The sequence below is a fragment of the Mustela erminea genome, chromosome 20 (genome assembly GCF_009829155.1).
Source record: "Mustela erminea isolate mMusErm1 chromosome 20, mMusErm1.Pri, whole genome shotgun sequence".
In the NCBI taxonomy this organism is placed as follows: Eukaryota; Metazoa; Chordata; class Mammalia; order Carnivora; family Mustelidae; genus Mustela; species Mustela erminea.
In genome coordinates this window covers 14,492,365-14,504,544 of record NC_045633.1, presented here as the reverse complement: position 1 = coordinate 14,504,544, position 12,180 = coordinate 14,492,365, and the positions used below count along the sequence as shown (strand labels likewise).

The window sequence follows — 12,180 nt, the reverse complement described above, 5'->3', positions numbered from 1 at the left end:
GGTGTATAGGGCTGCCAACCACAACAAGAATAATAAAAAATAACACGTGGAAAGTGCTTGGTCTAAGCTAGGTACTGTTGCAAGTGCACAGTCCACACTCACTTATTTAACAGACCCAGGAGGTACAGGGGGGGTCAGTAACTTGCCCGTGGTCACGTAGCTGGTGGTGAGGGTTTGAATCTGGACTATCCCATTCTTAACCCCTGCTCCGTCTCCTTAGGAGGTAACTGAAGGCTGAATGTTTGTGGTAAAAAGGAACGTAGGAGCCGAAGGATTCTAAACATGAAAGACAACGGGGATGCATGTGAGCTGGGTGATTAATTATTCACACGCACATGTGACTTCTGAGTTAGAGCCGCAGGGGATCACTGCATTTCTCTGATGGGTTTTGGCCCCCTGGGGATGCTCCCCGAGGGTGGGGGTGGGGGGGCACTTTTACATTTTCTGCTTTCATTTAAAAAAATTTTATTTATTTATTTATTTATTTTGACAGACAGAGATCACAAGTAGGTGAAGGCAGGGGGAAGCAGGCTCCCTGCCGAGCAGAGACCCCCAATGCGGGGCTCGATCCCAGGACCCTGGGATCATGACCTGAGCCGAAGGCAGGGGCTCTAACCCACTGAGCCATCCAGGCGCCCCTCTGCTTTCATTTTTGATGGTGATCTAACAAGAAATTCAAAAGAAGCCTGTTGTGGCACATGTGGTCAGTAGTGTGCACTGAGGGCCGCCTTTGGAAAAGGAAGAGGCCGGGAAGGCTGGGGCTTCCCTTCACAGAGAATTACCGAGAAATCATCCCTGAGTGGCAGTGGGGCTTGACTGGAGGTTTTTGCAGGGCTGGAGAGCCAGCAAGATTTAGCAGACGGCCGAGCCTAAAGCTAGTGGACTTGACACTGAATCTGTCCTTGGGTACTTCCCATGGGAATGGCCTTGGGTGCTCCATGCTGAGCCTCAATGCTCTGATGAATGTGAGCCACGTTTCCTACGTCAAGGAATGTCAGTCACTTCATGGCTTCCCCTCTGTTGAGGCTCAGTGGGTAGGCATTGCTTCCCTGCTCTCCTCTGGTGGTTGCAGCATTTGAGACTGGGGGGTTCTTCCTGGCACTGGCAGGGGTGCTGTGGTGTCCCCTTGGTCACTGGAAGGAGGCAGGAAGGACCCTGGTAACACAGATTGCTCTACCTGCCTGTTTGCACCGGGGCCCCATGTTCCTAACTGCGGAGCTAGGAGAGTATGATCTCATGCAGAAACCAGTGCCCAGAGAAGGGAAGTGACTGTCCCTGTCACATGGCCAGCAAGCGGCTTTGCTGGGACGAGAACTCATGATGCCTTGTGACTTCCCACTGGTCCTCCTTCCGCTGCTCCTCATGGCCATGGCCTCCTAGGCACCTCTTGCTGGGTGCACATGCTCCCACGCCCACCTGTGCTCCCTGCACCTTTTGAGCCTCCCTTTTCTGAAGCCCCAGTTAGGGCCAGGATGGCCCCTGGTGCCTCTGCTGAGGTCAGGCACCCTTCTCACCTGTGGAGGGACTGCAGCCAGGGACGGTGAGTGGAGAGCTGAGGGCTGTGCAGCCTCGGATCGTTCCTCTGTAGTGAATAGGCTTTTCTTCCCACCACAGTGAGAGGCTTTGCCAGGTGAGGCAGGGGAGGCTGCTGACATCTCATCTAGAAAGAGCAGTGGATCAAGATACTGTAGACAAGATCAGGGATCATCTTGCATATCAGGAAGGGTAGGGTGCAGAATCCTTGCTGTGCGAGGGCGCACCTGGCACCAGCAGCTTCAGTAGCATCCGGGAACTAGTGAGAAATACCTAGCCCCAGGCCCCACCCAGACCGCTGAATCAGAACCTGTCTTTAACAAGAGCCCAAGAGATTTCATGTAAATATGAAAGTTTGAGAATCACTGCCCTAAAATTGATCAGTAATGAGATGATGGAGATTTTTCCTTTCCTTTTTTTTTTTTTTTTAATGTTTAAAATGTTTTTATTTACTTATTTGAGAGAGTGAGAGAGAAAGAGCGAGAGAGCACACAACCGGGGGTGGGGGGAGCCTCACAGGGAGAGGGTGAGGCAGGGAGCCCGATGCGGGACTCGATTCGAAGGCCGGCGCTTAACCGACTGAGCCCCCCGGGCGCCCTGAGATTTTTATTTTCATTGTACTTGTTTTCCTGATTTAGAGTTTTTTTTTTTTACATGAGTTACTTTTTTATCGTGGTAAAATACACATAACGAAATTCTCCGTCTTAAGCACCTTAGGCGCACAATACATTCACACTGTTGTGTGGCCTACATCGCTGCCCATCCCCTTGATTCTTTCCATCCTGTAAAACTGAAACTCTGTCCCCATTAACACTAACTCCCCGTCCTCCCTCTCGCCAGTGCCCGGAAAACACCATCATAATTTCTGTCTCTGATTTTGACTACTTCTTACAAGTAGAATCATGTATTATTTATCTCTCTGGGCACTGGCTTATTTCACTTAGCCTAATGTCCTCAAGGCTCATGCATACGGCATTGTGCAGAATTTCCTTCCTTCTGAAGGCTGAATAATAATGGTGCATCGTGTGGACAGACCCCATTTTGCTTATCCGTCTGTCTGTCAATCGACACTTGGGTTGCTTTCACGTCTCAGCTACTGTCAATGATGCTGCTGTGAATGTGGGCGTACAGTATCTCTTTGAGAACCCGCTTTCAATTCTTTTGGGTGTCTGCTCACATCTGGAATCGCTGGGTCATATAATAATTCTATCACATAAATGGCTTCTATGATCAAAAAAATATATATATAGCAAAGCATCTCAGGGCGAAAAACCTTGTCAGGTTTCCAGCTGGCGTCGCCCAAGGGCAGGTAGCGTTGTTGGATGCAGTGCTTGGAAGAAGGAAGAAAGCAAGTCTCACTTGTTCATCCTGGTGTCAAGAGAAGAGCAGAAGCTAAACCGGCTGAACCAAAAAGTAGGACGTACTGATAGTTATGGGCATCAGGAGAAGTTTGGGGGGCTTTGGGCATGGTGTGGGGGGGGAGTCTCCAGCCATCCTGAATGACACTCCAGCATGGCCTTTCTCAAACCCCCTTTCTCAAAACCCTTCCAAAGAAAAATAGCAAATACAGCGTTCGGAAAGTCACTTGTTGTCACTGTATGTCTGTGGCGTGTCTACACCCTGGTTTCATCTGTGTTCCTGGAGCGAGGCAAGAGACTTGTGTGGTGGCCCCCACACAGACTTTCAAGGGGCACTGTCTTGGGTAAGGATCACAGTTCCACCAGACAATATTCAGATTAGAACAAAACCTGTTATTTTGATTCACGAGGCCCTTTGTGACTGGCCCCTGTCTGCCTGTCTAATCTTTCCTTCCTCATTTTTGCTTTTTGCTCAAGTCACAGCAGACTTCCTTCTGGTCCTGGGAGACCAGAAGCCAAGCTTGTTCCTGCCTCTGGGCATCCGCCCTGGCTATCTGCTCTGCCTGGAAAGCTGGGCTCCCATACCTTTCCGGGGTTGCTCCTTCTTTTTATAAAGGACTCAGCTCACATGTCATCTGTGTGGAGAGGCCTTCCACCGCTGCCCTGGTGAGTGGGGCCCTCTTCCTTCCTCCCTGTCTCATCACCCCGTTTGATTTTTATTCCTGGTATGACTCTGACATCATCTCAGTTTAGGTTACTCAGGTGCGATTTTTGTGCCTTGGGAGGCTGGTTCTTCCATACCATTTCGCTCCCATGTCCCCAGCACTCAGCACATTGCCTGGCACACAGTAGAAGTCAAATAAATACCCAGTGGGTCAGTGCACACGCTTGCCATCGTCTCTGGGCTTCAGGTTCCCATCTGCAGTGTGGGGATCCTAATACTTCACTTGTCCGGGGACTGTAGAAATGACACGACGTGATGCTGGCAGGGCGCTCAGGGCCTGGCGGGCAGGATGTGCTCCACACGTGGCCACTGTTGTGCTCAACTGAGTGGCCCTGACATAACTCAGATGAATCACTCACCACCTCTGCGGTGAGGCCCTGCTGGGACTTCCTGGTGAAGCCCATGGTAAATTGCCCAAGCGAGAAGCAGCTTGCTGGCCCTTCGGGGCCTGTGGTGTGGGGCGTTTGCTCTTGTGCTCCTGAATTGAGTCTCCTTGGAAATGACTGTGTTCTCTGTCCAGAGCCGTGTCTCTGTTGACTGGAGTCCCCGGGCCTCCTATTGGCCCTCAGGTGTAGCAGTAGAGCGCTCTGCTTGGTGCTCTGAAGTGTCCCTGCCTCACACCGTTTCAAATGGAAGTTCAGCGCGTGCCATGTGTATCGACTAGGAATGCTTTTGGTTGCAAGTAACAGCCCGGTGTCCAGTGGTTTGAGCAAACAGGGTTGTTTGCTCTGTGAGATGGGGGAGGTTTCTAGTATTGGCTCAGCAGTGAAATGGCGTGTCTGTGCAGTTCTCTTGGCCTTCCCGGGGGCTGTTGCTTATGGCTGCACGGTGCTGCTCTGGCCACCACCCCCGCCACCCCCAACCATGGTTATGATGAAGGTGTGAGGGGTGGAAGGAGGAATGAAGCCATTAGCGTGTTTTTTTTTTTTTTTTTTTAAACTCAGGAAGGCATGGTTTTCCCTGAGCCCTCCCAGTGCCCTTCTCTTACATCTCGTCAGCTAGAACTTCTTAAGGTCAGCCTTCTAAAAGAAGAGTAATTAGGCCTTCCAGCTTGTATCGTGGGAGGTGGCATGGGGAAAGGATGCTGGAGTTGACGGCGAGGTCAGCCGATGGGCAGTGCCTGGCATGCTAGGGAACCGGCCTGCTAAGGCAGACTGCTGGTTCTCAGCTGGGGGCAGTTTTGTCCCCCAGAGGACAGTTGTGCAGTATCCGGAGACATTTTTGTAGCCACAGCTATGGGGTGTGTGCGTGCATGTGTGTGTGTGTGTATGTGCACGCGCGTGCGCACGTGCATGTTTTGCTAATGGTCTGGTGGGTAGAGGCCAGGGATGCTGTAGGCTTCCTGCACTTCACGGGGCAGCCCCCACCACAGAGAGTGATCTGGCCCAAACGTCAGTGGCGCCAAGGTTGAGAAACCCTGAATTAGACCTTTCTGGACACAGTTTTCAGATGTGGGGGACATGCATTGAGCTGCTTTCCTATGATGTAGCGATAGGCAGATGGCCAAACTTCACTGTAATGGTGTAGATTTTTGGCGCCTTCATTACAGAGGAGGCTGATGCCAGTTGGGGACAGTGGCAGGAAGTCTTGGCAGAACGCTTATGTCTAACAGAACTAATGAAGCCTCGTTGCATTTTAGGATCACAGAACAATGACCTGAAAAGACAGTTTCTGCTGGAGCGTCTGCTGGATGCGGTGAAACAGGTAAGAGGAAAGCTCCCATTTGACTGTGAGGTCCAGTAACACTTTCAGGCAGTGCATGTCCAAGTCCTTTCTGCCCTTCCCCGTATGCATGGACCTACTTCCACTTTTCTTCTGGGAGCTGTGAGGCTCGGAGTGTCCTGACTTTCTGATGCCTTTGGAGGACTCCGTCCTTTGTGACGTCCCTTTAAGAAGGGCATTGATGTCAGTTTCAGAGGCTCACTTCCACACAGTTGTGTTTTAGAGCAACTTGCTATGAGGTGGTGGCTAGAGTTAGTGCCCTGTGGGCACAAGAACAGAGATGCACAGGAGGAAGGAAGCCATGCCCGGGGGCACGTGGTTCCTCCAGGGGGGCTCCGCTCCGATTGCTTGACGTGATTTTTGATACTGGCTTTTGGCTGGGTGTGGAAGCAAGCTGGGACACGAGGCTGACTTCGGTGTGCTTGCCTGCGTGTGCCAGACACGCGTCATTAACTGCACCTGCGTAAGTCCCATGCCAGGCTCTCTGCTAAGCGCTTGCCCTCTAATCCTTCCAATTGCCCTGTGAGATGGTTCCTGCAGTTCTTTCCAGTTTATGGACAAAGCAGCTGAAGCTTGGAAAGAGCCAACCATTTGCTTAAGGAGTTGGAGGCAATAAGTAGCAGAGCTGGGATCCAGCGCTGGGAATTCTAGGTCGCTCACATTTTGGAGGGTGTGACTGACAGTGCTGTGTATGCAGTCAGCACATAGGGAGGTAAATAGTTTTGTAGAAACGCGTGTCCAGTGTTGATGTGAACTCTGAGAACTTGGCGTCTCCCGGGCCTCTAGGCATCCTGGTGTGGTGTGTGCTGGAAAGGACATAGGCTCTGGTGAAGCCGGAGCCGAGGACCAGCTTCATCTCAAGGCTGTGTGTCCTGGGCCAGCTCCTCCAGCCTCTCTGGGCATCCCCCTTCTCTGTCATCGGGTCGCTGCTCTCCAGAGGGCTGTCGAGGGGATTGCATTTGTTCAAGGAGCTAAAGGGCCCAGCAGTTAAGTACAGAGCCCACATGAATTTCTTTGTCCCAGAAGTGGGAAATGGAATAAGAAAATGAAGAGGCAAGTGGAACCGCTTCAAATGTAGCCATTAAACTGGAATACATTGGAGCCCATGCCCGGAGCTGCTGCTGTTATTATTGTTGTTGTTAGGATTTGGGGGGATGAAAGTGTTGCACACAGACCTTGTAGAAGTCAGTCTTCCTGAGGAATAACTGAGGCATACAATAAAATACACTAAAGTGTGCAGTTCCATGAGTTTTGACATAGGTATCATTTAAAATCATTCATTCAGTCCTCGCTTCGGCAGCACATACACTAAAATCATTCATTCATTCCCTCATTCATTCATTCTTTGGAGAATAACTTCTGGAATCTTGTGAGCCTGCCCCCCACAGAGGAGATGCCACATCTTCCTGCTGCCCACAGAGGAGATACCACATCTTTAAAAGACAGTGGTGGCTACTGCTGATGGTGATACAGTATTGCGAATTGAATGGTATATAACTAAAAATGGTTAAAATGGTGAATTTCATGTTACCTGTTTTTTTAACCACAATTAAAGAAGAAAGAATCGTTTGCTTTTATCTGTACCCACTGGGTGAACTGTCATTCGGCTCAACCGGATGACATGATTGAAGCTTGAATCATGCTGCCTTAATTTTATACGCAGTCATAACAACTTTGGGGCCCTTTCCAAAGGCACCCATCATCACAGATTTGTGTAAGTTTTAATTGTCCCTTTGGGAGCTCTCTGTTCAGCCAGCTTCTGACATAGGGAAGAAGCTTCCTAGATCATTCGCAGAAGGCTGTGTGCTTTTGTTTTCCTCTTGGTGTTGTTTTCCCACAAGGCTCCCCTCTGTACGTGTGGGAGATAAGGGCTTCCTGTAAGCAGCGGCTAGAAGGCTGGGTTGTCCGCCATCTCACATCTTGGCTTGACACCCAGGGCACCTGGGGTTCGTGGCCCTGTGTGTTCCAGGCTCCTGAAAGCCTGTGTGGGCTGTGTGTGATGTCTCAGTGTCCCGTCCCAACTGCTGATCTCAGTGGCTTCTTTTTCCATGCAGTGCCAGATCCGCTTTGGAGGAAGAAAGGAGATCGCCTCGGATTCCGACAGCAGGTAAACATGTCCCTTCTAAAGCCATTTACTGTCAAGACCAGATGGCGGCCGGGCATGACTAGCTTCTGTGTTCTGCCTCTGCAGCCACGCGGTGTGGTGATTCAGTCTGGGGGATCTGTACACCCACGCTGGGATTACCTGTCTGGAGTGTTTGCAGCTTCCGGTGATAACTCCCTCCCTCGAGCAGTCCATTCTGAGGGAATTACCTGAAATACCTTTCTGCACAAAGTTATTTTCAGGGTAATTGATCACGATGGCAACTCTGAAATCTAAATGGTGGTTAATAAAGTGCAGTGGGTCAGTAGGACGGCATGTTAAGTAGCCGTTAACACTGATGTCGGGGGGCGGCTGGGGGGCTCAGTCCTTCAGCGTCTGCCTTTGGCTCTGGTCATGATCCCAGGGTCCTGGGATCGAGCCCCGCATGGGGCTCCTTGCTCAGCGGGGAGCCTGCTTCTCCCTCTCCCTCTCCCACTTTCCCTGCTGTGTTCCCTCTTCCGTTGTGTCTCTCTCTGTCAAATAAATAAATAAAATCTTAAAAATAAATAAATAAATAAATAAAATTTACATCCATACAACATTTGTTTTAAGCAGAGAAATGCCTATGTGGTAATTTACAAATTATGTATGCAGTTAAAATGCAAAGAGTAAGATACAAAGTTCTGTGGATACAGAGTGATGCCTGCAATGTTAAACCACCACTCCGGTGAAACACACACCAGAGTGTGAACAGAGGTAATCCTGGGGTTGAGAATATTGGGAGTCCTTCTACTTTTTGATATTTTTCATATCTTTTACTGCGATCATGTGTTTCCTTTATGATTAAAAAAAGAAAAAAGTCCTGAAAATCGCCATTGACCTTCATGACCCAGGAAGGGCTGATGTAATTGCGTGAGCTTCTCACATTGACTGGGAGGAGCCGGAAATGTTTTGGCAAAGGTAAGAGACACGCAGGCTTTGCTCTGTGAAGTCATTCCGGCCTGATTCATGGCGGCAGGAGGAGCATTCCCGCAAAGGAAGGGAAGAAAGGGAACTCGCTTGATCAGCATCTGGCTCATCCTGGAGCCTGGCCAACGGCCCCCCCGCCGCCCAGCAGAGCCAGTGCCCTGTCTGTCCTTTCAGACCCGAGTCTGCCATACTTGACCGGCCTCGAGCAAAGCCCGGAGTGCCACATGTTAATAGAAGCTGCCGGGACTGTTTGAACTGGTGCAGACTTAAAATTCTACCCCTCCTTTATTCTGTCTCTTTTTCCCTCTAGTTCTTCTCCCTAACACTTAGCACCAACAGCAGACTGTTAGGCTTTTTTATTTTGTTGATTTCTGCCTCTCTGTGTCATAATGTCAGCTCTCTGCGGGCAGGGATGTTTGCTGACTTAATCGCGGCAGTACCCCCGGTGTCTGGAAGCATGGAGAAGGTGCTCAGGAAAGACTCACTGTCCCGGTGAGTGTGAGCATTGCTTCGTGCCATGGTCAGGTGTTTAAATATCTGAGCCACCATGAGGTTTGAGCCCTGAGGGCAGAGAGGCGACTCCTCTGGTGTGTAACTCTCAGCGTTTTGCATGGACATTTCATGCCCGTCGCACGTTTGCTTCTCAGCACATGCTTGTGGCGTCAGCTCTTGAGTCTGTTTATTGCATCAGATTCTCCCGAGGCGCCACTCTGGGGCCCGGCCCTGGTCAGCACAGGGGTCCTGATTTGGGGATGCAAGGTCCCCCTGCATCAGAATTATCTGGGAGCCTTACTAATCAATAATGCAACGTTCCATCCCGTCCAAGACAGCTGTGTGTGCGCGTGTGCATCCGTGTGGATGTGTGTGGGTGTGTGGATTTAGGACTTCTTCCTCACTTTTTTTTTTTTCCATGATTGTCCAGTTCTTTCCTGAGAGAGAGAATCCATCTCTAAGTGTTAGATTAATGTGTTTTTATATAATGGAAGTTACTAGTAATGTTTTTATTGGGTGCAGCGATATGTTTTATAGTAGAAGTTAAAAAGTTAATTTCTTCAATAGGAGCTGTAGTTCAAGGCTAAAAGGAGATTGCTGCTTTGTATTAATAGTAACAGCTATGGCTTCTTCTGGCCGCTCCGGATTCATGTTGATGCCCTGTCTTTGGGACAGGACTGGGAGGAGTGATGGTGTTATTCCTTCTTTACAGATCAGGAAAGAGACACAGAGAGGTAGGCAAATCCAGCTTCAGTGGGGCATCTGAGAAAGTTAGACCTGCACGTGGGACCCCAGTTTCTAGGGCTCCAGAGTCTGTTCTCCCCATGTTACAGCACATTTAGTGATTTTGTTGATATTGAAGCTGGGTTTAAAAAAATTCATTTTTCCCCTCACTTTGAGGGTTCCTTCTCAATAACAGTCTTGGTCTTATCTTTGAAATGTGTTTGGGGAAAGGTGGCACGACCTTCATGTAGGAAAGGCTACATCACTGTCCTTATTCTGTGGGTTAGCTCAACCTCAAGAGGGAAAGTCTGTGAACATTTTGTTGTGGGGTCTGAAAAGATAGTTGAGTCCCCTTTCTTCTCCACCGCTGACAAATGTCCCGGCCCCAAAAGTGATCTCAAATGGATTCTCTTCTCTCCAGCTCCCCTGCTGTCACCTTGTTCCAGGCACCACATCGCCCACAGGGCGGCTGCCAGAGACGGACTCCCTCTTTTCCTTCTTGTCCTGCGTCCTCTGCACAAAGAGTCTTCTGCAGCATGCACGAGCCTTCCTGTCACCCCCGCCCCCGCCCCCCTCCCCGGTGGAGAGCCTTCCCCAGCTTCTCTTTGCTCTCTGGAAAAAGACTCACATCCCGAACACAGTCTCGCTCTTTGCTCCAGCTACCCTGGCCTGGCCTTTTCTATTTATGTCTTGTTTTATTTGTTTTTAAAGCCTTTTAATAATTGTTAGGGAAATCTTCAGATCTCTGACACCAATTCTCCATCCCCAACCCAAGTTCTGGTCATTTGGATCTTTTTTCCTTGCTCTATACCATGGCTCAGGAAGTATTTATATTTGTTCTTGGTCATTCTTGGCACTGAGCTCTAAAACCCCTGGAATTCCCAAAGTGATAAGAGCCATAAAGGTGTCTTTTGATGTGACTTTTAGAAACCGACTTTTAGAGAGTCCCAAAGGTTGGGGGCCGGTTGCCAGGAGAACCAACGCTGGGATCAGAAGGTTGGAACTTTATTTCCCAGCACCCCCACCACTGGGGAGAGGAGGGAGGTTGGAGACTGAGTTCAGTTGTCAAAGGCCAATGATTTAATCAATCCTGCTTATGTAATGAAGGCTCTGTAAAACCCCAAAAGGATGGGGCTCAGAGAGCTTCCGGGTTGGTGAGCATGTGGAGGCGCGGGGACAGGTGTTCCTGGGGAGGGCATGGAGGCTCCGTGTTCTTTTCCCTTACCTGGCCCTACGCATCTCTTCCACGTGCCTGTTCCTGAGTTGCATCCTTTTATAATATACAGTAATCTAGTAAGTCAAATCCTTCTTTGAGGTCTGTGAGCCACTCCGGCAGATTAACCCACAGAGGAGTTTGTGGGAATCTTCGAGGTACATAGCCAGTTGGTCAGAAATGCAGGTGATAACCTGGGCTTGCGACCAGCCTCTGAAGTAGGGGGGATGCGTGTCGTCTTGTAGAGCTGAGCACTTCACCTGTGGGATCTGATGCTGTCTCCGGGTAGATGGCATCAGGATTGAGGTGAGTTGTAGGACACCCAGCTGATATCAGAGAACTGCTTGGTGGCGTGGGGGAAAACCCACACATTTGAGAAGGTGATCAGGATCACATCTACCCTGCCAGTTGGGAGGATTAAGTCAAAGACTGTGTGTTGAAGTGCCAGCAGGTAGGTGTTAATTTCACTCTACGGGGAAGGAAGTCTGGTGGGGACAGTCATCACTCAGCTGTGACTCCTGCCCGTGCTGCCTGGTGATGGGGCAAGCAGTCTGCAAATAGAAGGGAGGCTCAAGTGTGAATCAGTGAGCCTTATCGACATTCTCTTTTGCTCTCAGGGAACAAGCGAAGATGGGAGATTTCTTTCCATGTAACTCTGGGTAGAGTTCTCAGCCCCATTTGGAAAATGGAGCTCCTTAGTTTTGTCTTTTCCTGCATCGTTCTCCTGCAGGAAGCTAAGAACCAGTGTCTGCTGAGACATAATGGGTAATTGCAAGGGATTTTTTTCTTAAAAGGCCAAGTGTTATCTTTGAATGCCATTTTAAATTGACTGTCCTAGGCAAAGTTCTGTGCATGACTGGGCCTGGCGGCCTATGGTCACAGCTAAATTCCTGCCGATTGAATGAACGTCAGTAGGAACCCTTGAAGGGATGGTCACAGCTGTTTCTGCCAAGGCTCTTTGGAAACAAGCAACAGAAATCCACTCCAGTTAAGGAAGTTGTGAGCTTACAGAGTTGAGGGCCTGCCAGGTTTGGAAACAGGAAAGAGTCAAGATAGCTTTGGAAGGAAGCCTCCTAAGTTGGAAACGAGGCCCAGAAATGGTCTTCTGGCAGGAATGGTAAAAGTTCTGCTGCTGAAGTGACTCTAATTCTGCTCAAGATTGACTTTCTGGGGAGGAAACACCTGCTTGGCCAGTCTCAGGTCACATGACCCCCTCCCCACCTCCGGCAGGAGGATTTCCCTCCTGGCCACCAGCAGGAAGAGTTGGTGAAGGAGCTTCCTGGGAGCCCACTGGCTTGCTCAGTGTAAGATGTCTACTTGGAGGGCACCTGGGTGGCTCAGTGGGTTAAGCCTTTGTCTTCGG

General features: G+C 49.9%; 1 protein-coding gene across 6 annotated transcripts in view; it reads left to right on the top strand.

The window, feature by feature from the left end:
• Window positions 1-12,180, top strand: part of SNX29 (sorting nexin 29) — a 477,185-nt gene that overhangs the window by 13,899 nt on the left and 451,106 nt on the right. For all 6 annotated transcript variants that reach the window (XR_004281897.1, XM_032328137.1, XM_032328140.1 and 3 more), the window contains exons 2-3: window positions 5,255-5,319; window positions 7,392-7,444. Coding sequence is in view for 5 of the 6 variants with exons in the window: in XM_032328137.1 (XP_032184028.1) it covers window positions 5,255-5,319; window positions 7,392-7,444 (118 nt within the window). In the remaining variant the exon portion in view is untranslated. The remainder of the gene's footprint in view (window positions 1-5,254; window positions 5,320-7,391; window positions 7,445-12,180) is intronic.